This window comes from Dreissena polymorpha, chromosome 15, assembly GCF_020536995.1.
Source record: "Dreissena polymorpha isolate Duluth1 chromosome 15, UMN_Dpol_1.0, whole genome shotgun sequence".
Lineage (NCBI taxonomy): Eukaryota > Metazoa > Mollusca > Bivalvia > Myida > Dreissenidae > Dreissena > Dreissena polymorpha.
In genome coordinates, this window is record NC_068369.1 from 24,331,395 (window position 1) to 24,359,023 (window position 27,629).

The following is a 27,629-nucleotide window of genomic DNA, read 5'->3' on the forward strand; positions in this document are numbered from 1 at the left end:
ATGACATGTCAGAACAGTATAGCCCCAGATATAGGCCTGATGACATATCAGAACAGTAAAGCCTTAGATATAGGCCTAATGACATACCGAACAGTGTAGTGCTAGATATAGGCCTGATGACATATCCGAACATTGTAGTGCCAGATATAGGCCTGATGACATATCCGAACAGTGTAGTGCCAGATATAGGCCTGATGACATATCAGAACAGTGTAGCCCCAGATATAGGCCTGATGACATATCAGAACAGTGTAGCCCCAGATATAAGCCTGATGACATATCCGAACAGTGTAGTGCCAGATATAGGCCTGATGACATATCAGAACAGTGTAGCCCCAGATATAGGCCTGATGACATATCAGAACAGTGTAACCCCAGATATAGGCCTGATGACATATCCGAACAGTGTAATGCTAGATATAGGCCTTATGACATATCCAAACAGTGTAACCCCAGATATAGGCCTTATGACATATCCGAACAGTGTAGTGCCAGATATAGGCCTGATGACACATCAGAACAGTGTAGCTATAGATATAGGTCTGATGACATATCCAATAAGTGTACCCCCAGATATAGGCCTGATGACATATCCGAACAGTGTAGCTATAGATATAGGCCTGATGACATATCCGAACAGTGTAGCCCCAGATATAGGCCTGATGACATATCAGAACAGTGTAGTGCCAGATATAGGCCTGATGACATATCCGAACAGTGTAGTGCCAGATATGGGCCTGATGACATATCCGAACAGTGTAGCCCCAGATATAGGCCTGATGACATATCAGAACAGTGTAGTGCCAGATATAGGCCTGATTACATATAAGAACAGTGTGGTGCCAGATATAGAACTGATGACATATCAGAACCGTGTAGTGCCAGATATAGGCCTGATGACATATCCTAACAGTGTAGTGCCAGATATAGGCCTGATGACATATCCGAACAGTGTAGTGCCAGATATAGGCCTGATGACATATCAGAACAATGTTGCCCCAGATATAGGCCTGATAACATATCGGAACAGTGTAGCCCCAGATATAGGCCTGATGACATATCCGAACAGTGTAGCTACATATATAGACCTAATGACATATCAGAATTGTGTAGCCCCAGATATAGGCCTGATGGCATATCCGAACAGTGTAGTGCCAGATATAGGCCTGATGACATATCCGAACAGTGTAGTGCCAGATATAGGCCTGATGACATATCAGAACAGTGTAGTGCCAGATATAGGCCTGATGACATATCAGAACAATGTAGTGCCAGATATAGGCATGATGACATATCCGAACAGTGAAGCCCCAGATATAGGCCTGATGATATATCAAAACAGTGTAGTGCCAGATATAGGCCTGATGACATATCCGAACAGTGTATTGCCAGATATAGGCCTGATGACATATCCGAACAGTGTAGTGCCAGATATAGACCTGATGAGATATCAGAACAGTGTAGCCCCAGATATAGGCTTGATGACATACCCAAACAGTGTAGCCCCAGATATAGGCCTGATGATATATCAGAACAGTGTAGCTATAGATATAGGCCTGATGATATATCAGAACAGTGTAGCTATAGATATAGGCCTGATGACATATCAGAACAGTGTAGCCCCAGATATAAGCCTGATGATATATCAGAACAGTGTAGCTATAGATAGAGGCTTGAGGACATATCAGAACAGTGTAGCTATAGATATAGGCCTGATGACATATCCAAACATTGTAGCCCCAGATATAGGCCTGATGATATATTCGAACAGTGTAGCTATAGATATAGGCCTGATGACATATCCGAACAGTGTAGCCCCAGATAAAGGCCTGATGACATTTCAGATCAGTGTAGTGCCTGATATAGGCCTAATGACATATCGGAACAGTGCAGCCCCAGATATAGGCCTGATGACATATCCGAACAGTGTAGTGCCAGATATGATCCTGATGACATATCCGAACAGTGTAGCTCCAGATATAGGCCTGATGACATATCCGAACAGTGTAGCCCCAGATATAGACCTGATGACATATCAGAACAGTGTAGTGCCATATAAAGGCCTGATGACATATCAGAACAGTGTAGCTATAGATATAGGCCTGATGACATATCCGAACAGTGTAGTGCCAGATATAGGCCTGATGACATATCCGAACAGTGTAGTGCCAGATATAGGCCTGATGACATATCAGAACAGTGTAGCCCCAGATATAGGCCTGATGACATATCCGAACAGTGTAGCCCCAGATATAGGTCTGATGACATATCAGAACAGTGTAGCTACAGATATAGGCCTGATGACATATCAGAACAGTGTAGCCCCAGATATAGGCCTGATGACATATTCGAACAGTGTAGTGCCAGATATAGGCCTGATGACATATCAGAACAGTGTAGTGCCAGATATAGGCCTGATGACATTTCAGAACAGTGAAGTGCCAGATATAGGCCTGATGACATATCCGAACAGTGTATTGCCAGATATAGGCCTGATGACATATCAGAACAGTGTAGTGCCAGATATAGGCCTGATGACATATCCGAACAGTGCAGCACCAGATATATGCCTGATGACATATCCGAACAGTGAAGTGCCAGATATAGGCCTGATGACATATCCGAACAGTGTAGCCCCAGATATAGGCCTGATGACATATCAGAACAGTGTAGTGCCAGATATAGGCCTGATGACATATCCGAACAGTGCAGCACCAGATATATGCCTGATGACATATCCGAACAGTGAAGTGCCAGATATAGGCCTGATGACATATCCGAACAGTGTAGCCCCAGATATAGGCCTGATGACATATCCGAACAGTGTAGCTACAGATATAGGCCTGATGCCATATCCGAACAGTGTAGCTCCAGATATAGGCCTGATGACATATCCGAACAGTGTAGCTATAGATATAGGCCTGATGACATATCAGAACAGTGTAGCCCCAGATATAGGCATGATGACATATCCGAACAGTGTAGCCCCAGATATAGGCCTGATGACATATCCGAACAGTGTAGATACAGATATGGGCCTGGTGACATATCGGAACAGTGTAGCCCCAGATATAGGCCTGATGACATATCCGAACAGTGAAGCCCCAGATATAGGCCTGATGACATATCCGAACAGTGTAGCCCCAGATATAGGCCTAATGACATATCCGAACAGTGTAGTGCCAGATATAGGCCTGATGACATATCCGAACAGTGTAGCCCCAGATTTAGGCCTGATGATATATCAGAACAGTGTAGCTATAGATTTAGGCCTGATGATATATCATAACAGTGTAGCTATAGATATAGGCCTGATGACATATCAGAACAGTGTAGTCCCAGATATAGGCCTGATGACATATCCGAAAGGTGAAGTGCTAGATATAGACCTGATGTCACATCAGAATAGTGTAGTGCTAGATATAGGCCTGATGACATATCCGAACAGTGTAGCTACAGATATAGGCCTGATGACATATCCGAACAGTGTAGCTACAGATATAGGCCTGATGACATATCCGAACAGTGTAGTGTTAGATATAGGCCTGATGACAAATCCGAACAGTGTAGCCCCAGATTTAAGCCTGATGACATATCAGAACAGTGTAGCCCCAGATATAGGCCTGATGACATATCCGAACACTGTAGCCCCAGATATAGGCCTAATGACATATCCGAACAGTGTTGTGCCAGATATATGCATGATGACATATCCGAACAGTGTAGTGCTAGATATAGGCCTGATGACATATCAGAACAGGGTAGCCCCAGATAAAGGCCTGATGAAATATCAGAACAGTGTAGTACCAGATATAGGCCTGATGACATATCAGAACAGTGTAGCTATAGATATAAGCCTAATGACATAGCCGAACAGTGTAGGCCCTGATATCTGCCTGATGACATATCAGAACAGTATAGTGCCAGATATAGGCATGATGACATATCAGAACAATGTAGCCCCAGATATAGGCCTAATGACATATCCGAACAGTGTAGCCCCAGATAAAGGCCTGATGACATATCCGAATAGTGTAGTGCCAGATACGGGCCTTTTGGCATATCAGAACAGTTATGAAATGGATATGGCCCTTGAGGCATATCCAAACAGTTAAGCTACAGATATAGGCCTAATGACATATACGAACAGTTATGATATGATATGGCCCTTGAGGCATATCCGAACAGTTTAGCTACAGATATAGGGCTAATGATATATCCGAACAGTTATGATATGACATGGCCATTGAGGCATATCCGAACAGTTTAGATACATATATAGGCCTAATGACATATCCGAACAGTTATGATATGATATAGCCCTTGAGGCATATCCGAACAGTTTAGCTACAGATATAGGCCTAACGACATATCCGAACAGTTATGATATGGCCCTTGGGGCATATCCGAACAGTGTAGTGCCAGATATAAGCCCGATGACATATCCGAACAGTGTAGCCCAGGATATAGGCCTGATGACATTTCCGAACAGTGTAGCTACATATATAGGCCTTATGACATATCCGAACAGTGTAGTGCCAGATATAGGCCTGATGACATATCAGAACAGTGTGGTGCCGGATATAGGCCTGATGACATATCAGAACAGTGTAGCCCCAGATATAGGCCTGATGACATATCCGAATAGTGTAGTGCCAGATACGGGCCTTTTGGCATATCGGAACAGTTATGATATGTGTATGGCCCTTGAAGGATATCCGAATAGTTTAGCTACATAATTAGGCCTAATGACATATCCGAACAGTTATGATATGGTATGGCAATTGAGGCATACTAGTATCCGAACAGTTTAGCTACAGATATATGCATGATGACATATCCGAACAGTTATGATATGACATGGCCCTTGAGGCATATCCGAACAGTTTATCTACATATATAGGCCTAATGACATTTCAGAACAGTTATGATATGGATATGGCCCTTGAGGAATATCCGAACAGTGTAGCTACAGATATAGGCCTAATGACATATCCGAACAGTTATGATATGATATGGCCCTTGAGGCGTATCCGAACAGTTTAGCTACAGATATAGGCCTTTTGGCATATCAGAACAGTTATGCTATGGATATGGCCCTTGAGGCATATCCGAACAGTTTAGCTGCATATAAAGGCCTAATGACATATCAGAACAGTTGAGCTATATATATAGGCATAATGGCATATAACGAACAGTTATGATATGATATGGCCCTTGAGACATATCCGAACAGTTAAGCTACAGATATGCGTCTGCATCCGTGCACTCTAATGCCGAGCCATTATGCCCGCTTATGAGTCCACGAAAAGGTGCTTGTCTCTATTGCCGAATCTTGTTTTGCGAATGAATGTTACAATATTAATTTAGTCTCGCTCTGTAAAAAGCAGGTTTAATGCATGTGCGTACAGCGCACAGGCTAATTAGGGACGACACTGTCCGCCATAAATGGATTTTCGTCAAGAAGGGTCTTCATTGAAACGATATATACAATTAAAGCGGAAAGTGTCCCTGATTAGCCTGTGCGGTCTTCACTGTCTAATCTGGGACAGCACTTTACGCACATGCATTAAGCCCCCTTTTCTCAGAGCACGGCCAAATTATACTAAGGTTCTACATAAAAAATTACGACTAGATTAGATTACGCATGAAATCTTTCAATTGTTTATAACGGTGTTATTAAATGTTAGCCACTAATGTGCGTAAAGATACCTGTCAGAGGAAATGAGTCCGAACTACATCTTATTTATCGAAGGTAATGACAAAAGTTTTGCATGGGTTTCTTTCCAGCGAGTGGCCCCAGTGACCTTGAGATGACGAAAAGGGACAGGGAGGCGCCGACAGTTTCTTAATTGCTCACCACAGCGCCAAACACGGGCCAATGGCTGTCGATAATGTACCTCCTACGCCGTCTCATCGCCCCTGCAGCTGACGTCCGAGACCGGAAGGAGGAGGCGGAGGTCTCAAAGCTTGTGCGCAGGCTTGGCCGGAAGGGCAAAAACAAAGGCCAGTTCAACATGCCGACAGGGATCGCTATAACAAAAGCAGGTAGCGCTGAACGCGTGATTCATCTTATTAATGGCAGATCACTAAATTGCATTTAGTTCGACTCTGGGTTAGTTATATAAGAGCAATACTGTTCATGAGTAAATTTAACTCATCACATTAAAAATGCGGAACTATACATTTTCATGGCGTCTCTGCCGTCTCATGCTAGTTGTTTAAACAGACTTAAGTTCTGTCTTGTAAAGATAGGCGCCATAAACAAAGAAATAACGAGTCGTAATATCATACGAGTTATAATCAGCATAGTCGCCCGTGAAGTCGTTAAGCTTTAAGTTACAAAATAGTAAACATAAATATATTCTGCTTGAATAAGTCCATCAGTAAAAAGGTACAAACGCATATTAAGCAGCTTCCCTCATATACCTGAATCTGTAAGAGTGCGTTCGAAACTGAGTGCTCTAAAACAATGCGTAGTGTTATGTATTTGACGCGCCCTTTGATTTCCATTTTAGGGGACATAGTTGTATCCGATACGGAAAACCATCGGATTCAAATCTTCAGCAGCGATGGTGTGTTCAAGCACATGTTCGGTTCCCGTGGTAACGAACTCACTGAACTGTGTTACCCGGTCTGCGTTGCTATGACGACCGATGATTGTATCGCCGTGACTGACAGCGTGAACGCGTGTATTAAGGTGTTTGCACAGTGTGGCGAGTTCCAGAACAAATACGGGAATGATAGTTTCCTGGAATTCCCATACGGCATCGCGATAACGCACGACAATTTCATGATAGTATCGGACATATGCAAGCACAAGATATTCGTGCTGTACCCCAGCGGCGGGATCTACAGCGAGTTCGGTTCGTACGGAAGCAAGCCCCGGGAATTTGACCATCCGTATTACGTGACAGTGAACACCAAGAAACAAATCATAGTGTCGGACTCCGGAAACAGCTCAGTGAAGATCTTCCAGTTCGAGGGAAAACTCTTGCGGGTTTTCAGCGCCAACGACTTCCGGATCGGCGACACGTTCTGCGCCGTGCAGGGCGTCTGCACGGACAGTCTGGACAACACGATACTTATATGCAACAACGCCGTGTACATAGTGACAAAGAACGGGCGGCTGTGGGAGGTGATCACCGCCAAGGACGGGCTCAGCTACCCCAAGTGCGTGGCGTTCGGGCACGCCGGGCGGCTGACGGTGACTCAGTCAGTGTCCAGTGACCGGCACGAGGTGCTCATCATGGAGTATAGCCCCGAGGATTTCAAGTCCCTCAATTCGTTACTTCTTTATGCAATCTCTGTATAGTGCGGACCGGTGTGTTGCTTTAGATCTAGACCGTAGTTGGGGTAGTATCAATCTCCACGCAGAGTTGTCGTTCCTTGCTCTCACATACAATCTCTCAATCTCCACGCAGAGTTGTCGTTCCTTGGTCTCACATACAACTCTGCGAAATGCTAAGCTTGCCATTTCGCCTATAAAATAGGTAAAACCGAACAAACGCATTCAATGTATATTTGATTGGATATATAAGATCGCATGCATTAAATTAAGAAATATTACTTTTAAATGTAAGATTAATCGTGCAAAAACTTGCGAGTTTTAATGCAACTCTTTGGAACTATTTTATTGCCCATTTACGCAGATGGAATCATTCCACGCGCTTCACAAATGTAAACAATTGAACATAATTTGTATTGAGTGACGTTAGGAATTGCTTCGACGTGTGTATGTTGTTGGTTTCTTAACATCAAAAAAACATATTAATTTTATAATAATGAATTAAGACTGATATAAGATATCATGGTATGGAATGGTTTTCTTTAATACAGTGAATACAATGTAACCGTCGCAAGATATTGTTTAGTATACTGTTACCTCAATGATGAACGCTTTGGATGATCATGACATGAATGAGACGCTTTCATAACAATAGTCCGTTCTGAGCCCAACACCGAGGTGAATGTAATGTAACTGTCGTGCAAGAGATTGACAATCTCTGCCCTCACAAGAAATCCTACCAGATTTGGGAAGATTTTATTTTATTGGTTTAAGTATGAAAAGCAGTATCATTTCTTTTACAATTTGAAAATAGTGTATAAGTATCGATTCATACTAAAAATAAATACCTAAATTAAAAAAAAAGTCAAAACAACAACGGTAAAATTATTGTACCAAGTGGCTTGGCTATCATCACGTGGTTGGTTATGAAGGAAGTGATTTGATCAAGCTATGCTGGTTCCCGTCAAATCTCTGCGCGGAGGTTGGGGTAGTATATGCAGCTGTAGTCATTAGATTCCGTTCGGTTCAATGGCAGTATATGTTTCTGTTTTGTTGTTAATATTTACTAACGTACTATCGTATCTTTAATACACATTTACACATTTATACACTGTGTATCCATCGTTAAAAATATGCATTTTAACATGATAATCAAATGTGGTGATTATATGTACATATGTAGATTGTACAAAAGTTGATATTAGCTCAATGCATAATTCATATTCAAGTGTTTTCGGTCACATATTTCATTATAGAGGAGTGGACTATTGTTGATGCACCGGTAGACAAAATGTTACACCACTACATGCGTGTCCGACATTTTGTTTGACCGTTTGTAAGCTTTAAATATTAATATATAATATCTAACGTCTGTGCACGTGAACTTTGTTTTATCTCAATTATGAGGACGTGATATGGCTAGCCAGAATGATTTTTTTTCGAACTCACACTTTAATTTATTTTACTTTCAGTGGTATGAATTTACAAAATCAAAGCTAAATTAAAATCACAAAGGAAACACAATGATAAACACATGTTAAATACTTACGTATGTATTTCTGTGTTGAGTAACACTCTCATAACATTTAACGTTATTACTGATATCCGAAGATTTGACTTTGTTTAGTGATACTTAAATATTTAACTATGTTTATATCTCTGAAATATATCTTTTTCTATTTCTAGTATTTTAAAAATGCATGCACACATAGTTTCCAATATAATTATACCTAGCTCTCGTTGTGATTGTGTTATAATTTATAGGAACGTTAATGCATTCATGGCATGTAAAGAGTCGACATAGTGAAAACGAAAATAAAATGTTCATTATGTTCGACCATTGGTCTTTTTTAAATAAAAATTAAGCCTGACAGTTGTTCTGCTGGAAAAACGATGCGGCGTCTCATCTGGGTCTGCGCTGTTTGCTTAAAGGAATTTCTGTAAAAAAATCTAAATATAGAAATAAATATACTAGACATCCCTAATTTTGGAAATAAATAGATACAATTTAGAAGGATGGGAGAGTCCACTAGGCAAAAATGGGTTAAGAAGGTTGCAATCCAAGAGAGATCACTCATGGTTCAGGTCGTGGCATGCGCGAGGCCAATTTTTGTAAAGTAAGCGTACCCTTGTTTGGGAAAATATGGAAAAACGAGTGCATGTATACGTTAACAAATAAAAAATATGGCTTTATCTTTATAAGGCGAAGGTCTACTTTTTTTAAATACTGGCTCAAACGCCAACTGATAAACACAATTAATATTGCAATAATTAAACGAGGTAAAAAAACCGCTTTTGTCTTAATTACAGAATAAAGCCATATTAAGTATTACGCTCTTTGCTTTTTGAAACGTATTTGTATACAGTGAAGAACCAAAAACTACAATATATTACGAACTAGTTATTTAATTGCTCAATTTGAATCTCAATATTGGACACGTCAAAGCAAGCAACAATAGCCGTTAACATATAGACACTGGCTTGTTATGATATGTATGCTTTCCATCCGAAAATAATACGCTTAAATTAACTGACATGTTGGCAAAACTCTTATTCTTCCGCAGTCATCTTTTTGAGTCTGTTATAGCGTCATTGTAAGAAAGCAACACGTATCTCTTGTATAGTTACGAATTATATAAATAACTCAGTGTGCACAGAAGAAGAAGCCATCTTCTTTTTCCCAGCCAAGACAAATATAAATAACTCATTGTGCACAGGAGAAGAAGCCATGTTCTCTTTCCCAGCCAAGACAGAGAATAAGCCATGTTCTCTTTCCCAGCCAAGACAAATATTAATAACTCATTGTGCACAGGAGAAGAAGTCATGTTCTCTTTCCCAGCCAAGACAAATATAAATAACTCATTGTGCACAAGAGAAGAAGCCATGTTCCCTTTCTCAGCCAAGACAGAGAAGAAGCCATGTTCTCTTTCCCAGCCAAGAAAAATATAAATAACTCATTGTGCACAGGAGAAGAAGTCATGTTCTCTTTCCCAGCCAAGACAAATATAAATAACTTTTTGTGCACAGGAGAAGAAGCCATGTTCTCTTTCCCAGCCAAGACAGAGAAGAAGCCATGTTCTCTTTCCCAGCCAAGACAGAGAAGAAGCCATGTTCTATTTCCCAGCCAAGACAGAGAAGAAGCCATGTTCTCTTTCCCAGCCAAGACAGAGAAGAAGCCATGTTCTCTTTCCCAGCCAAGACAGAGAAGAAGCCATGTTCTCTTTCCCAGCCAAGACAGAGAAGGAGCCATGTTCTCTTTCCCAGCCAAGACAGAGAAGAAGCCATGTTCTCTTTCCCAGCCAAGACAGAGAAGAAGCCATGTTCTCTTTCCCAGCCAAGACAGAGAAGAAGCCACGTTCTCTTTCCCAGCCAAGACAGAGAAGAAGCCATGTTCTCTTTCCCAGCCAAGACAGAGAAGAAGCCATGTTCTCTTTCCCAGCCAAGACAGAGAAGAAGCCATGTTCTCTTTCCCAGCCAAGACAGAGAAGAAGCAATATTCTCTTTCCCAGCCAAGACAGAGAAGAAGCCATGTTCTCTTTCCCAGCCAAGACAGAGAAAAAGTTATGTTCTCTTTCCCAGTCAAGACAGAGAAGAAGTCATGTTCTCTTTCCCAGCCAAGACAGAGAAGAAGCCATGTTCTCTTTCCCAGCCAAGACAGAGAAGAAGCCATGTTCTCTTTCCCAGCCAAGACAGAGAAGAAGCCATGTTCTCTTTCCCAGCCAAGACAGAGAAGAAGCCATGTTCTCTTTCCCAGCCAAGACAGAGAAGAAGCCATGTTCTCTTTCCCAGCCAAGACAGAGAAGAAGCCATGTTCTCTTTCCCAGCCAAGACAGAGAAGAAGCCATGTTCTCTTTCCCAGCCAAGACAAATATAAATAGAATCTTACGTATATGAGCCGCGCTCTGGAAAACGGTATTTAATGCATGTGCGTAAAGTGTCGTCCCAGATTAGCCTGTGCAGTACGCACAGGCTTAACAAGGACGACACGTTCCCTGTTCATGCTATTTTCTGCTTAAAGGAAGTCTTTTGCTAGCACAAATCCTGTTTATTCGGAAAGAGACGTCTCTGATACCCTGTGCGGACTGCACGGGCTAATTGGACGACACTTTACGCAAATGCGTTAAACCCCATTTTCACCCCCTTTATACATATATTGGTTGCTGCACATACTGCCTTTAATATTACGTGGGCTAATTTGTGGAATGTTTATAACTTAACAGCACTGAACTGGAAACATGTTGACATATTATGCCACTTGTATGTTTAACTTAAATACTAGTTGAACAACATATACATGACACGATAACATGATACCGGTATAATGTCAGTTATAGCATGATTAAAATAAGATTTATTATATTCTTAGCAGATTAAATGTTGAGATATTAATTAAAGATATAACACTATTTTTAACGTCAGATGATGTCCAAAATGAGATGAATTCATTAACTGCATACATCATATTATACAAATTAATAATTAACTTGTGAATCAGACATTTATCGCATTTTTTCTGTGATTATCTTAAACATGAAGTGTTAATATGAATAAGGATTTACATGTACACAACACATAAATCAGTCTTGAATCCGATGTATCGTTCTAATAATGAAACTTATTAAATGTACATTCAATTTAAAATAGCAGATGCGTTAGGCGTGGTAGACGTTGCACTAAAATGTCCCGAATGTGACGCCGAAAATGCATTACCGGTATCTATTTGATTAATGATTGATATATTGCTCGACGGTTACTCAAGAGTTATTTAATGTGATGTCCGCCAACGACCTACTATTACTTCATACCCCAGCATTAAAAGGAGGTGAGAGAAAACTCTCGGACACGTATATCCGACGATAATAGTCTTTTAATGAGCCGTGCCATGCAAAAATGGGTCTAATGCCTTTTGCGGCAAGCGTAGCTCCAGACCAAACCATCGCAGTTGCACAGCCGGCCGGGAGCTGCGCTGTCCACTATAAAGTCACGCACGGTTTCGTGGCCTCTTAAGTACCTCCTGGCCAGACTGCGCGGATGCGCATGCTACGCTTGAGCTACGCTGGCCGCATATGGCATTAGACTCATTTTCGCATGACGCGGCTTAAATTGTCTCAAAAATATCTCGTTATGCAGTCTGCACCGTCGAGCTTTAAGTGTGAAATACGAAATTTGCACAAAATACATTGTATATTATAGACTTGTTTATTCATGCATTATAATGTAAATTTTACTCTATCATAAATCTGCCTGCAGATTAATAAAAAATATTTCAAACAATGGCTCTCATTGCGTTGATTATAGGAGAAAGCATCGTGCATACGCTACAAAACAGACACATTTTGTATAAAGGTTCTGCTGCTGAACTTTATGATATTTAATAAAGTGTTTCGGCATTAACTTAATTAAGTGATATAATGGCAATGCCCTATGATCTCTGTTTCACCACTTTACATCAAATAAAAACAGTAACACCCTTCATTGATCACAAACACTCGTCAATTTAAAGATTCGTTTTCGTTTTGTTTAATCATACATAATTTTAAACATTTTATTATAAGTATAATGGAGGACAGAGAATAATAAAAATGTACAAAGCGTGTGTTAAAATATGTAAATATATAAACTTGAGCGGGAAAATTATTCGCAGACCATCGCAGTCGCACAGCCGGCCAGGAGCTGCGCTGTCTGCTATAAAGTCACGCACGGTTTCGTGGCCTCTTAAGTACCTCCTGGCCAGACTGCGCGGATGCGCATGCTACGCTTGAGCTACGCTGGTCGCATATGACATTAGACTCATTTTTGCATGACGCGGCTTAAATTGTCTCAAAATATCTCGTTATGCATTCTGCACCGTCGAGCTTTTAGTCAGAATTCGAAATTTGCACAAAATACATTGTACATTATAGGCAAGTTTATTCATGCGTGATAATTTAAATTTTATTTTATCATATCTGCCTGCAGATAAATAAAGAATATTTCAAACAATGGCTCTCATTGCCATTATGGTAGGAGAAAGCATCGTGCATATGCTAGAACACAGATACATTTTGTATAAAGGTTCTGCTGCTGAACTATATGATATTTAAAAAAAGTGTTTCGTTATTAACTTAATTAAGTGATATAATGGCAATTCCCTACCACTTTACATCAAATATATACCTTAACACCCTTCATTGATCACAAACACTTGTTAATTTCAAAATTCGTTTTCATATTTTAATCAAACATAATTGTAAACAATGTATTACCAGAATAATGGAGGATAGAGAAGAATAAAAAAATGTACAAAGTGTGTGTCAAAATACGTAAATATATAAACTTGTGCGGGCAATTAGTTAAAATGTGTGTTTGATGAATCTATTGTTTTCATATGTTAAAACTGATGTTAAAACTTTATCTATTAAATAACCATGTAATTTTTGTATGAACGGGCTCGTTTTTAAAATATTAAATGATATTAAGCGAGTATCACCGATTCAACTCTAAGCACAAGTTTCTTGGGTAAATAACTACGATAAATATTCGTGTGTTGACGCATACACCGGGCACATAATACATAGCAACTAATAGGTGTGTTCGTTATTTACTAACATATAGTAAGGCATACATAACATGCAATATGCGATGAAGCCATCGCCATATATATCTTTATATGTAAGATGTATTTGTAGGTAACATTAAGGTTTAATACAAAATGTGGAAACAAATCTGATGATTTTAATAAAACAACGTCTCAATGCAAATACATCATAGCTCTTGAATAGTACCCGGTGCATTTTTTAACAAGTCTACGGGCACGTAGTGGACTTTATATCGCAGCGTTTCAAGTTATCGTCCCACTGTTGCATCTTGGGACACGGTCTGTTCGCGTACATGGACGACCAGACGCACGTGATATATACGTCACAACCGGTGCATGACTGGTAGTCCCCATTGGCGCGTCCCAGGCACGAGGTGATGCACTGGCCTGGAATGACATGCATTTACAAGATCCAGAAGTGACAGGGCATACCGGTAATGTATTATTTATTTGTTTGAAACCGTGTAGAAAATAACTTAAAACAACAACCAACGAAATTTCCATCTGATATATTGATCCGTCTGATAGCAAAAAAACAATAACATACAAAACAGTAAATGGGTTGCCTTAGAAGTGAGATTGAGTGCATGTACACGACTATGTGGCTGATCAGTACACTCACGTTGTCAATATTTCCCTTTAGATACGCTTTCAATGAACCGTTTGTCTTTAAATAAACTATAAGTTGCTAGAAATACTTGTTCTTTAACTTTTGAAGTGTTAATTGTGTCCCCTTTTACACAACGCACAACGCCAGTGCATGCAGCAATTTGATACAATTTGGAAACACGCTGTATTGTAGCAAAAACAATGGCTCAATGCAAAACGCGACGATGTTAATGGGCTATTAAGGCTCGATTGGTCATTGTCGGCTCGGGTGCTTCTTACATGTACCCCGGGTACACTTAAGTATACTTACATGTACCCCGGGTACGGAAAATATACTACCACGTATACGGGAATTTTCACGCTAATTCGGTCGTTGTCGGCTATTTTTTTTAATTGATAATGTTCATATTTATTTCAATTTTCTGTTAAATGGCCTCTTTACTATCAAAACTTATGCTCAAAAAGCATGTTGATGCAGTTTACACGAATACACATTCTATCTCTTTTCAAAACTCCTCGATTAAGATAAACAATACCCTTTGTACGTTTATCGGTAGCGCGTTTTACGATATCGGATTTCGGGCGGGACTAAAACTCGGGTACAGTCTAATATCGGCCGGGTTCGTTTAAGTATATTAACCGTACCCGGGGTACATTTGAGTGTACTTAAGTGTATACGGGGTAAATGTAAGTAGTATCCGAGCCGAAAATGACAAATCGAGCGCTATTAAGATGTAAGTTAACTTCCATAACCAGTCACCTAAGAAGTGAATATCGCTAGTTATACCTTTCTTTGGTCCCACAGGAGGAAGTGTAATAGCTGCCTGCGTTGGCATGGGCGTTGTTGCTGAAAACACACACAAATAAAATATATATATATATTTTTTTTTGTATTATGTTTCATTTAAATACACCATTAATATCACCACAAACTAATGTCAAAGAATAAATTCTTTAAAAACAACGGTTCAACTGTCATTCCGTTTCACTGACCCATTTGTACAGTGCTCGTCACTGGTGGCATTGGGGTCGTCATCGTTGCCGTGGTTACTGGGGCAGCAGTTGTGGGCGCGGCGGTGGTAGGAGCAGCAGTCGTGGGCGCCACGGTGGTAGGAGCCGCCGTGGTGACCGCCTGCAGATCTGTATGACAGATTAATGGCAGACTTAATAAAGACGCGTTGACAAAATAACATAAAACGTTGAACGTTACGAACAGTTGAGTAAAACGAGGTACTTCGTTTAGAAATCTGCATCCATTTATTCAGCATCATTATACATGTATTCTTCTGTTATATGTTTGATAAAGGGATAATGATTTATACGCTACAATATATACTTTGTACATTTGCAAAGCCACGTTTAGCTTTACTGAACTTGACATCTTTTTTTACCCGATTGTTTAAAAAAAGTGTCGGTCCGCAGATCACTGAGGGACGTTGTAAAGTGAAAGCTATTTATATTCCTCTGTTCATTTATTGAATGAAAACCATTTATAAAAATCCGATTCTGTAGAATATTGCAATACTTTCCCTACGTTAAGAAACATAAAACCTGAAGGGTTTTGCCTCTGACCAGAGTGGTAACCGTATATAAAAAAAGTTTGAACTTTAGTCCAGATGCGGTAACCGCCGTGAGGTTTTAGACTTACTAAGTGGACATCCCAGCAGACCGACACGCATGGCGATGTCCTTGTTCCAGCCAAGAGGGTTTACTCTGATACACTTGGCCATTATTGGACAGTCGAACATGTTTGTCACCGGGGAACTGGCGTCCGTGTTTCCGGTGAAAAACTAATGAGAGCAAACGATAAGAAAAATCCAAACTGGAAATCTCGAGAGAAATGTTACATAGTGTCAGTTTTATAAAGAACGATTGGGTGCATATTGCATATAATTTGTTTTAAAAAAACTACAGATTTTTTCATGATATATTTTGCTATCAAATTGAAGGTTTATATGCAAGCAAAATTACACGCTTTTTGGCACTACTTTATTGTAGTGGTCTCTAGCCTTACATATTTTACCCTATGAAATCAAGCTAAACAACAACAACATACCGGAAAGCTTTATTCCTCTGGAGTCGTGGGTAATTTTCATAAAGATGTTACATCACAAATACTTCTTAACATTTGGTCAAATTTTTGGGGTTTTATTTTTCAAATGTGTACCGTCTATAAACATTAAAATAATCGATTGTATTGATAGTGTCAAACCGCCATCTTGAAAATAAGGGTTCCTCTTGAGCGTATTCTGTTTGGCTGTTCCAATTTTAAGATTTGCATGCTATGAATAGCCTTAAAACTGAGATAGCAGGGGAGGTAAGTTTCTTATGAAAAAAAGTCAACATATGATGCAGCATGGAAAATACTCAAAATTAAAGAGGGTGTTACTTAAGTGTACCCTAGGGCCTCTTAAGTATACTAAAATGTACCCCGGGTACGGAAAATATGGCTCGATTGGTCATTGTCGGCTCGGGTACTACTTAAATATACCCCGGGTACTCTTAAGTATACTTAAAATAAATGTACCCCGGCTACCGAAAATTTACTGAAACGTACCTCAGAATTCTAACGCTAAATTTATTGTTTTCGGCTAATTTTCTTCACAATAATTATGTTTCTAGTTACGTCCATATTCTGTCAAATTGCCTCTATGTTATCGAAACTCCTTCTCAAAAAAGCATGTTGAGGAAGGTTGTGTTCGATGCGAATTTTGTTTCGTATTCCGTAGCGCGTTTTACGACTTCGGATTTCGGGCGGGAATCAGGTGAAGTCTAAATTGGCCGGGTAGGGGTTAGTATATGTTCCATACCCGGGGTAGTTAAGAGTACCCGGGGGTCATTTAAGAAGTATCCGAGCTTACAATGACCAATCGAGCTGCAGTTAGGTATTCGCTAACCGATTCTTATACTTAAGTCTTATGATAATGATTATTCCGATAAATGTAGTTTGTAAAACATGATTTATTGCGAGTCTAACTTGCTATTTGACACCTGAAATTACACCATTCTTCATTAAGAACAGTGTGCTTATGATATACCCACCATTTATATCATTTATCTGTTCAAACTCTGAAGTTATATTTCTTGGGACTTTGTCTATTCTATATTTTTAAGTCTGAGAATGGGTTTGTGACTATCCGGTAGACATCAGGGCAATAATATCCAGTGTATATTATACTATCACAATAATGGGTAAAAAGTTAAAAACACGACCAATGACACTTAATATGTTTTTTGCTAAATAAAAAAATTTAAACTGGAACCAAGTTCACACCGACTGAATAATTTAGAATTAACGTCACACTAAACTTAATCTTATACTTCAGAAATGTAATATAAAAGCGTTAATTTCTGTCAAACATAAAATATGAACATATACTTGTCTGTAGTAGCATCAATTAATACACTTTTGCAATAGCAATTATTCGCAGATCCATCTCCACGCAGAGTTGTCGTTCATTGATCTCACATACAATCTCTTGCATCACAAGAAAATCCTTCCAGATTTGGTAGGATTTAATTTTTTGTTGTTTAAGTATTATATTATGAAAAGTAGTATCATTTTCTTTTATATTTTGAAAATCGTGTACAAGTTTACGTTTATTATGCTCCCCCAAATTTATTTTTGGGGGAGCCTATAGTCGCCGCTTCGTCCGTCCGTTCGTGTGTCCGTCCGTGCACAATTTTTGTCCGGGCTATTACTCAGCAACTAATGACCGGAATTCAATGAAACTTTATGGGAAGCTTCACTACCAAGAGGCGATGTGCATATTATCAGCGGGTTCTGGTCGGATGATTTTTCACAGAGTTATGGCCCTTTGAAATTTTCCATTGCACATATAATGCAATTCTTGTCCGAGCTATTTCTCAGCAACTTATTATGGGATTTCAATTAAACTTTATGGGCAGCTTCACTACCAGGAGGAAATGTGAATTTTATCAGCCAGTTCTGGTCGGATGATTTTTCACAAAGTTATGGCCCTTTGAAATTTTCCATTAACTGTACATATAGTGCAATTCTTGTCCGGCCTATTACTCAGCAACTAATGACCGGAACTCAATGAAACTTTATGGGAAGCTTCACTACCAAGAGGAGATGTGCATATTATCAGCGGGTTCTGGTCGGATGATTTTTCACAGAGTTATGGCCCTTTGAAATTTTCCATTGTACATATTGTGTAATTCTTGTCCGAGCTATTTCTCAGCAACTTATTATGGGAATTTAATTAAACTTTTTGGGAAGCTTCACTACCAACAGGAGATATGCATATTATCAGCGGGTTCTGGTCGGATGATTTTCACAGAGTTATGGCCCTTTGAAATTTTCCATTGTACATATAGTGCAATTCTTGTCCGAGCTATTTCTCAGCAACTCATCACGGGAATTCAATGAAACTTTATGGGAAGCTTCACTACCAACAGGAGATGTGAATATTATCAGCCGGTTATGGTCGGATGATTTTTCACAGAGTTATAGCCCTTTGAAATTTTCTATAAACTGTTCATATAGTGCAATTCTTGTCCAGGCTATTTCTCCCCAACTACTGACTGGACTTCAATGAAGCTTTATGGGAAGCTTAACTACCTTGAGGAGATGCGCATGTTATTAGTGGGTTTTGGTTAGATGATTTATTGAGAGAGTTATGGCCCTTTGAAATTTTTAAGTTGCCAAACCATCCATTGTATTATTTTGTCCAAAGTTATGCCCATCAATACGTTTCCTTTTATCGGAATATAAAGTGCAGTATTGTGACAAAAAAAACGGTTTCTTGTTTTTTATAACATTATTTATAAATTTAAAACGGTAAAATTGTAGTACCACGTGGCTAAGCTATCCTCACGTGGTTGGTTATGAAGGCAGGCATTTGATCCTGCTACGCTGGTTCCAGTCAAATCTCTGCGCGGAGGTAGCCTCGTACCATGAACTCGCTGGCGTCTGAAAAAGTCTGTAGCTATGTACCTTATCAGTGATGTTGAAGGCGCCGAGTGTATGCCACGTGTGACAGTCCTCGCTGTACAGGATCCGGTATTTGGTCACCCACTGCTGATCTTGAGCATCACGTCCCTGGGTCACGATGCCCCGCACCAAAGCGGGGTCCTGTAACTCGATCTGGCAGGAACAAAAACGCACGGTTATGAACTCGCGTTTAGTGAAGCAACACAGTATCCTTTAAGAATAAAAAAGGATTGTGATGGTCAGCGTTTTTCCCCATATAAACTAACCATTGAAAAAGGTTCATTCCCATTGTAATGCCCCTTCATTGTTTTAGCTTTTAAAGTACAATAGAAACCAAATTTAAATGAAAACTACGCTAATTTTTGCAATTTTATCGGTGTCGGTATCAATCCCAAAGTTGGGAGTGAAACACACCGATGTTGATTATTATATGAGTGTGGTATTAAGAAGGATAAAAATAATGATGATCTGCTGAAGACGATGATACATGTAATTATAATTATTATGCTGCTGCTGCTGATGATGATGATGGGTATAATACTGATAATGGTAGGGAGGAAGAAGAAGACGATGATGATGATGCTTTTGATGATGATGGTACGACTGCTTCTGTCTGACCTGAATCCACTGGTTGATGGCGTTTTTCTCCGCCACCCAGGCGCCCATCTGAGTGATCCCTGACGCGTCCTTGACCTCGGTGGCGTTGATAAACGCTCGATCAGGGCCGTAGTTGGTGCTCTTGTCCGTCAAGTCGAACGTACTGGATGCCTTCACTGACGCCAAAAAAGACGTCACGAGGTCGTTGTCACAAATGGCTGAAATTGTAAATTGATCGTAAATAACAATATTAATCTCGAAACATAAACAAATAATTGAAGAAGCATGGTTTTATTGCTTTTCACCTGTCGGTCGGTCGATGGCTAGGTCGGTCGATCAAAAAACTATTTATTTTTCGTAGGATATCTTGAGAATGCGTATAACTACCAACGCCCTAATTGGTGGGTTAATTACTGTAACAATACCTTGCAATATGAAATTTAAAAAAAGCACTTTTGCATGCCATAAACAGCTTGTGTAAGTTTGACATTAAATTATCTTATTATTTGATGGATTATGGTACTGTCAGTAGTATCTCCCAAAACAAAAAAGCAACAGGTTGCAGTCAGTATTAGTTTCTAACAGTGGGATCTTTTGACTAGGGACCAAATGGGTCCAAACATTTCTTTGGGTCGAGCGGGCTTGTCAAAATTATAAAATCCGTGGAATTTCGGGTCGGTTCATGTCAGGATTGAATAAGTTTATATTTAAAAGTTAAACTTCTTTAAATGATGCGTTTCCTTATGCGACTTAATAAGTCAGAAATAAAAAACTAATATATTTGAAAAAAAGAATGCGATTTATCAAATATTGACTAAAATAATATTTAGTAATGCTACTATTTAGTAAATACATCTTTACACCACATTGTTGAAAATAAATGTTAGTATTGTATGACACTAATGTCATTATTTTTCCATTGTTTAACTTTATACGATAACAACTTATTGATGGTCGCTTTAAATTCCGTTTCCAGTTTGAAGTTGATATATTTTTAGACAAGTTCCGTTTTAGAAATTCGCCTTGTATTTGTTCAAAATAATTGTATCATTTTCATAGAGTCGTACATCGACTTACTTGCATTTGGTGCGTGTATTTCCTTAATTTGGAATAGACAAAAACGCTTAACATAATATAAAAGACAATTTGACTCCCAATCATTTAATCTATCTGCAAATAAATCGTGCATGTCCCCTCACGTGAATTATCGACGCGACCCGATATAATTGGCAATAGCTTTGTCGCGTATCCGTGGGTAATTGTTCGACCCGCGAACCCGATGTGTTTTCGGGTACCCGTTTGAGCCCTACTTTTGAACCATTTACACTTAATTAGAATTGAGAGATCGGCATACATCTATTTATAGAGTATGTTGTTTAAACTGGTTTTCATTCACATAAAAACGTTTAGTGCACAATTAAATCAAAGTACTGGCAGTACTGGTGTGACGATGCTTTTGAAGAGGATTGATATAAAAGCATCTATTTAAGTTTATCTACATCACCACAATTGTGTATGTGGGTAGGAAAAAAATGGGTACGAAAATTTTGGGTACAAAAATTATGCAAAAAAAAATGGGTACGAACAAAGATTTGGTTACGAAACAAAATTTGGGTACGAAAAAAAATGGGTACGAAAAAATGGGTACGAAAAAATGTAGGGTACGAAAAAATTGGGGGTACGGGGAAGAAGAACCCGTGGGGAACTTGATCCATTCAGCGAAACTTGGAGGCGGGTTACATTCTCGGTAAAATATATTGAGAATACTAGGTCGGTGCCGAATAAAGCGAAGTTTATTTTGCGTATGACGTGTTAATAATGACGTCACGAGTACGCGCACTTAATATTTGTAAATAATGTTTTTTTGACTTTTGAGTTGCATTCTGTGTTAAAAATATATTACATCTTGGTATCAAATTGTTTGTTTTGTTTAATCTGATTCGATTTAACTAAAAATGATTACTTTATAGTTGATTCCGAGTAATATGACCATTCTCAGCCGCGCGTGACAGCTATATTTCAGCACTGCCGAAATAGAGGAAAATTTATTCCACAGTGGTTTATTTCGACAATGCACGTCTGATGATGGGATAAAACAAGATATATCTTTAGAAAGATATTCGACGTGTATTTTCTGTACCACTTATCTTTAAAAAAAAACGTTCTGTTACAGTAAAAACGTTCGAGGGATTTAACATAACGTTTCAGCATATAAATTCAAAACTTGACATGCTCTTTAATTACACCATGCTATTTAATTTCACATGTATATCATACCAAACTTTATATTTCGTTGTATCCTTTCCTAAGTTAATGATGCTATGACGGACGTGATTTCACATGCCCATGTGCATGGACATATAATTTTTCTCTTTTGATTATTGTTTTTTCTCTAATTCAATAAGCTTAGGCATGTTTGTTCGTTAAGTACGGCAATAGTTTCATGATGATTCCCGAATTAGGTATGAGCACATTGTCGTAAGAGCACTTGAATATGTAAGTTCGCCCATGAACACACGGTAAGGTTAACTAAATCGCCGCGATATGACCTAATATGTGTTTAAACAGCAAACAATATCCAACAAACGAATAAATTATCAAACATAGTATGTGCACTGATGTGGCTCTGTAATTTCTGTTTGAAAAGTTTATTAAATATGCAAAATGAGAAAGCACGCATAAGAGCGAGTTTCACAGAAGCCTTATGGCTGTTATGCTGTTTATATACCATAGTCGCTACAACGTTTACAAATGGCAGGTTTGAAATAATTCGTTTTCTTTACACTCATGATCGCGTTGAAAGTTAATTATACACGTTTTAATTCGCAATTTATTTACTGAATCACGACAAATGTCAAATACAATACAGAAAATGCATAGTTATTTCATTGATCTTTAAACATTTAATGGATTGAATATAACTGATTTAAAATTAACGTTTTCAAACTATTATTAAATCTTTTCCCAGAATGTGCTGTCCTATTTATAGCTGAGCTTCCTATACCTTTATTAATGATAATCAGCGATGTATGCCGATTAGAAAAATCGAGCTATCTCAATCGGACTGGCTCGGTCTTTTACATAGGTCGCCATTGTGAAGAATTTGTTCATGGTATGATAACTTAGACGAGCTGCTTCGCAGCATCGTCAAAAAACATGTAACTAAACATATTGTAGATTGCATATGAAATAACGCAATGATGCTTCCACAAAAGTTCGCTTGGTGTATCCTCCACTAATATTCATAGCACGCAATTTGTTTAAACTGATACAATACAAAAATGGCGCAACATACTCACAAGATAACAGAAAGAGATAAGCTAAAGAGGATATTTGTCCATTCCAGTGTAAGATCGTTTGTTATTTCACGAGTGATCATAGAAAATATTATTTTTCTATGATCAAGGGGGAAATAACAACCGATCTTACACTGACAACAAATTTTCTGTTTCTTTTATGCCCCCTTTTCAAGAAAACAATTACAGCTGTTTCCCTTTCGCTGAAAAGTTACCTTTTCTCCCGTGGCATGCCTCAATACAATACATAAAATGACGTCATAAATCCAGCGAAATTATCCATTATTTACAATGTAAATAAACGGTGAAAAACATACACTAAAAAGAAAATTTGTTGGATTCTTGGATTCGATGGAATATCGATTTTAATTCACTCGTGATCATAAACAAAAATATGATAAATCTTTATATGATAATCTAAAATTAGAAAAAGTAGTTCCGAAAATTTGTTATTTGTGAAAATACCAATTTGTTTATTATCACTGCTGTTATTTTACTGCAGAAATTTAATATTTTATCATGAGATATAAAAGTCTTACTGTGCAAAAAGTGTTATTCAGTTTTTTTAATGTATGTGATCTGTTTAGTGGAATACAGCAATGGTCCTGCAATATCAATTTGCAGTACGCATCAAAGGAAATCATGACGGCATGAACGGACATGACTATAAAACAATAGGCATATATAGTAGTTGAAAGAACGGGACTCGAAAGGGACTTTTTGCAATTTGCGATATGGCTTTACGGGATCAATATCCCGTGTAATAACGTATAATTATTTACACTATGACATTGAGTTGCATATGCAAGGTGAACAAAGTATGAAGCATATAATATGAACCAGACAGTATTCTGTTGTTTTTGATTCATGCTCAAATGAGCATGTTTTCATGATATACAAATCACATGATTTATCATTTGATAACAGGGTGTGAATTGAAATAACTTAATTACAAACCACGAAAGGCTATGCCTATAAAGTGGGCCTTGTCCAATCTCTGAGTTTGTCATAAAACGTTTTTACTTTTAGGCAAAAGCTATCCGAAACCACCGGTGTAAGGCCAAATACGGATTAAGTCGCGACAAACATACAAGAAAATACAGCATAAACATTAAAACTGAGCTAATGTCGTGTTGTGATGACATTTGCAATTTTCTGTCACCGCGGCCTAGCAAGTCGGGAACGAAGGTCAAGTTTACAACTGCCATAAAACGGTTACGCAGCAATTCGGCTGGAATCTTGTGCACGTTAAAGGGAAAGGACACGAATTATATTCCGTTTTTATATAAATTTCTATGCACATTTTCATTTCAAGTTCAGACTTGATAAACAACAATATACATTCAATAATCGTCATAAATAAATGATATATGTCAATTGTTTTTTATATTTTAGCGCTATGCACATACACTTTACTCATATGAACTTTGTGTCAACATATGCCTATATACTCGTCAGCCACTTAGGCTCGATTGGTCATTGTCGGATCGGGTACTACTTAAATGTACACCGGATACTTTTAAGTATACTTAGATGTACTCCGGATACGGAACAAATACTAAAACGTACCCGGCCAATTTACCGGTAGACTGTACCCGAGTTTTATTCCCGCCCAAAATTAGATGTCGTAAAACGCGCTGTTTGCTTAAATGAATTTCTTAAGAAATATTCTAAATATAGAAATAAATATTCTAGACATCCCAAATTTTTTAATTAAATAGATCAAGTTTAGAAGGATGGGAGAGTCCACTAGGCATAAATGGGTTAAAACTGCTTGAACGTATGAAAGCTCATGATATGATGTCATTGTAATGTATTTGCTTAAATGGTGCAGATTTGCAGAGATTTAAGGCAATAAATTGTACCATCATTTGTTTAATTAATGAATTGGTCACCTTTATTTATTTGTATATGTATGGTCACTTTGAAAATTTATAACTATGTATTTCTGTTATGGGACTTTATTTATTACAGCGGATCAGGTCGTTTTTGTATACATGTATATGCATCATTTTGTTCCGAATTTAGTAATGTACCGCTTTAAAATCTAATAGAAAAATCAAGAAACGGCGTTTTAGTAATATGTGATATTTAAATTAGGTATATTTATTATCTTTTTATCAATTTTTAGGGTATATATTTTCAATTAATAAGTGCTTGTCCCTACAAAATTGACATGTCAATGACATACAAAAGACATTTGTGTTTTGAGAAATACTTTTTTCATTAATGATCAAACACTCGTTTCTAATAAAGCATACAATATATTTGTTTCCACATACATGGCTGACACGTATATTTATTGTTGATCATGATTATTTTTTTTGGTAGTCGATGCTGAATTTTCGATATGTTTAGCTGAATTCGATGATATTTAAAAAACTAACTTAAGATATGAAGAGTAATATCTTATTTAGAGATTAGAAAAATTGCTTCATTAAATAGCCTTATTAAAGTGAGGAAAAGTTATATGTATAGTAACAAAGATTTAACGACAAAGAAGTTTTGCCGGCCCATTTTTTACCCTCTGTTTGTTGTTTAGATGTCAGTGGAAACAAACAACTTGTTTCTGGCCTTAATACATTTTATTCAGGAGAACTACAAACAACTTGGTTCTGGCCTTAATACTTTTTATTCAGGAGAACTACAAACAACTTGGTTCTGGCCTTAATACTTTTTATTCAGGAGAACTACAAACAACTTGGTTCTGGCCTTAATACTTTTTATTCAGGAGAACTACAAACAACTTGGTTCTGGCCTTAATACTTTTTTCAGGAGAACTACAATTTCTGTTGTTGTTTTTTTTTAATATATAAAGTTGCTTAAAATCATCTATGTTACAAATAACATCATAAAGTCTGGGAAATTTATGATAACTCTGATATTGATAAATTTATCAAATTACAAATTTTGCAAAAATATTCTTCGTGTAAAACAATCTACTTCTTATTTATAATTATTATGTTGTCCATTATATAACGATTTACGTATAAAATATAATTTCCGGACATCATGGCCTACCATAAGTAAATACATATCGATGATGCCTTGTTCTTATGTTCTTAAACTCAAAAACATAGTAAAATATTTGTTCGAAGCGTTAAAACTTAGAGGTGAGAATTCAAATAGTCTAGCAGAAGGCAGAATGCCGAATTCCCAATAGACTTTGAAACTATGAATTTAAAATACGTTTTGAAAACATTTTCATGTGTCAGTTCTAACATATTTACAAAACATTCGTTTGTTTATTTTAAATCAAAGACTATTTTTCACACAGTGCAACACATATATATTGGCGTACACACTGCCGCATTCAACATATCTTATATTTTACAATATTTGGTATATATATGCTTTACTGCTCTTAAAACACGTTTAACAATAGGTTTTAAATATGACTTATCAGCAAACGAAACGCATTTATAAAATGTAAATCCGGTTAACTTACCCAATGCATTGTGACACAGAACCGTCATCACTGAAAATAACAAGTGTTTACTGACGTTGCAATTATGAAATAAGTTTATTATATATCTAGATCTATACAGTGAATGAAATAACGAAATCACAAATCTTGTTTTTTAGAATGAATAATTTTCGAAAATAATAACAATACTCGTGATTATGATGATGATGATAATAGTAATAATAAATAATATTTATAATAGTTATCATACTGATAATATACAAATAAAACCAATACCATAATAATAAATTAGTGAAATAATTATCTTAAATAATGATAAAAGATAGAAAATATAAAAAAAATGGAAATAAAGCAAGTGAACAATGCCCGTCTAAAAAACACAACTTACCAAGCGAAATAGAAACAGTTAGCTGATTCATCGTCACTGGTTTAATAATCTCCGATAAGTAAATAAACTTAACGACATAACACTGTTTATAATTACGAAAATCACCACGTTCCTGTCACCGGGTATCCTCTTAAATACCAGCGAGAATGGTCTATGTTTGACGCACGCTGGGAACTAGTTCTTCTACGGAGGTCCGCATGGAATGCTTTAATACCCGTTTCAATGCCGATGTCGCATCGTTTCCGGTGATACGCCAGTGCGCTTTGGGTGAAATTACGGCGTAAGTCAGATATGAGCTATTATCAAGATTACATATGCGAATGTCAACCGAGGACATGGCGCATCTCACGCTTACGCTTCGGACGTTTTTTTGCCAATGCTGATAGTTACGTAAACATAAGGATTAGAGACCACATACAGACAGGTTAAGGCCTGCAGAGTTCTTAAAAAAGGGCAAAGCAAACCCACTAGGCATTTCCTTAATATATCC

General features: G+C 37.9%; 3 protein-coding genes across 3 annotated transcripts in view; 2 read left to right on the plus strand and 1 right to left on the minus strand.

Annotated features, from left to right (window-relative positions):
• Positions 1–27,629, plus strand: part of LOC127859490 (protein amalgam-like) — a 174,300-nt gene that overhangs the window by 63,570 nt on the left and 83,101 nt on the right. The window lies entirely within an intron of this gene.
• Positions 4,389–9,082, plus strand: LOC127859624 (tripartite motif-containing protein 2-like). Its single transcript, XM_052397128.1, has 3 exons — positions 4,389–4,698; positions 5,929–6,048; positions 6,519–9,082. The coding sequence occupies exons 1-3, from the start codon at positions 4,389–4,391 to the stop codon at positions 7,313–7,315; spliced, it is 1,227 nt and encodes a 408-aa protein (XP_052253088.1). The 3' UTR covers positions 7,316–9,082.
• LOC127859491 (discoidin, CUB and LCCL domain-containing protein 2-like) lies at positions 13,488–27,423 on the minus strand. The gene is made up of 8 exons (XM_052396971.1): positions 27,140–27,423; positions 26,773–26,802; positions 20,050–20,246; positions 19,435–19,584; positions 16,123–16,264; positions 15,468–15,614; positions 15,262–15,321; positions 13,488–14,252 (listed from the first exon to the last, which is right to left on the minus strand). The coding sequence occupies exons 1-8, from the start codon at positions 27,168–27,170 to the stop codon at positions 14,074–14,076; spliced, it is 936 nt and encodes a 311-aa protein (XP_052252931.1). The 5' UTR covers positions 27,171–27,423; the 3' UTR covers positions 13,488–14,073.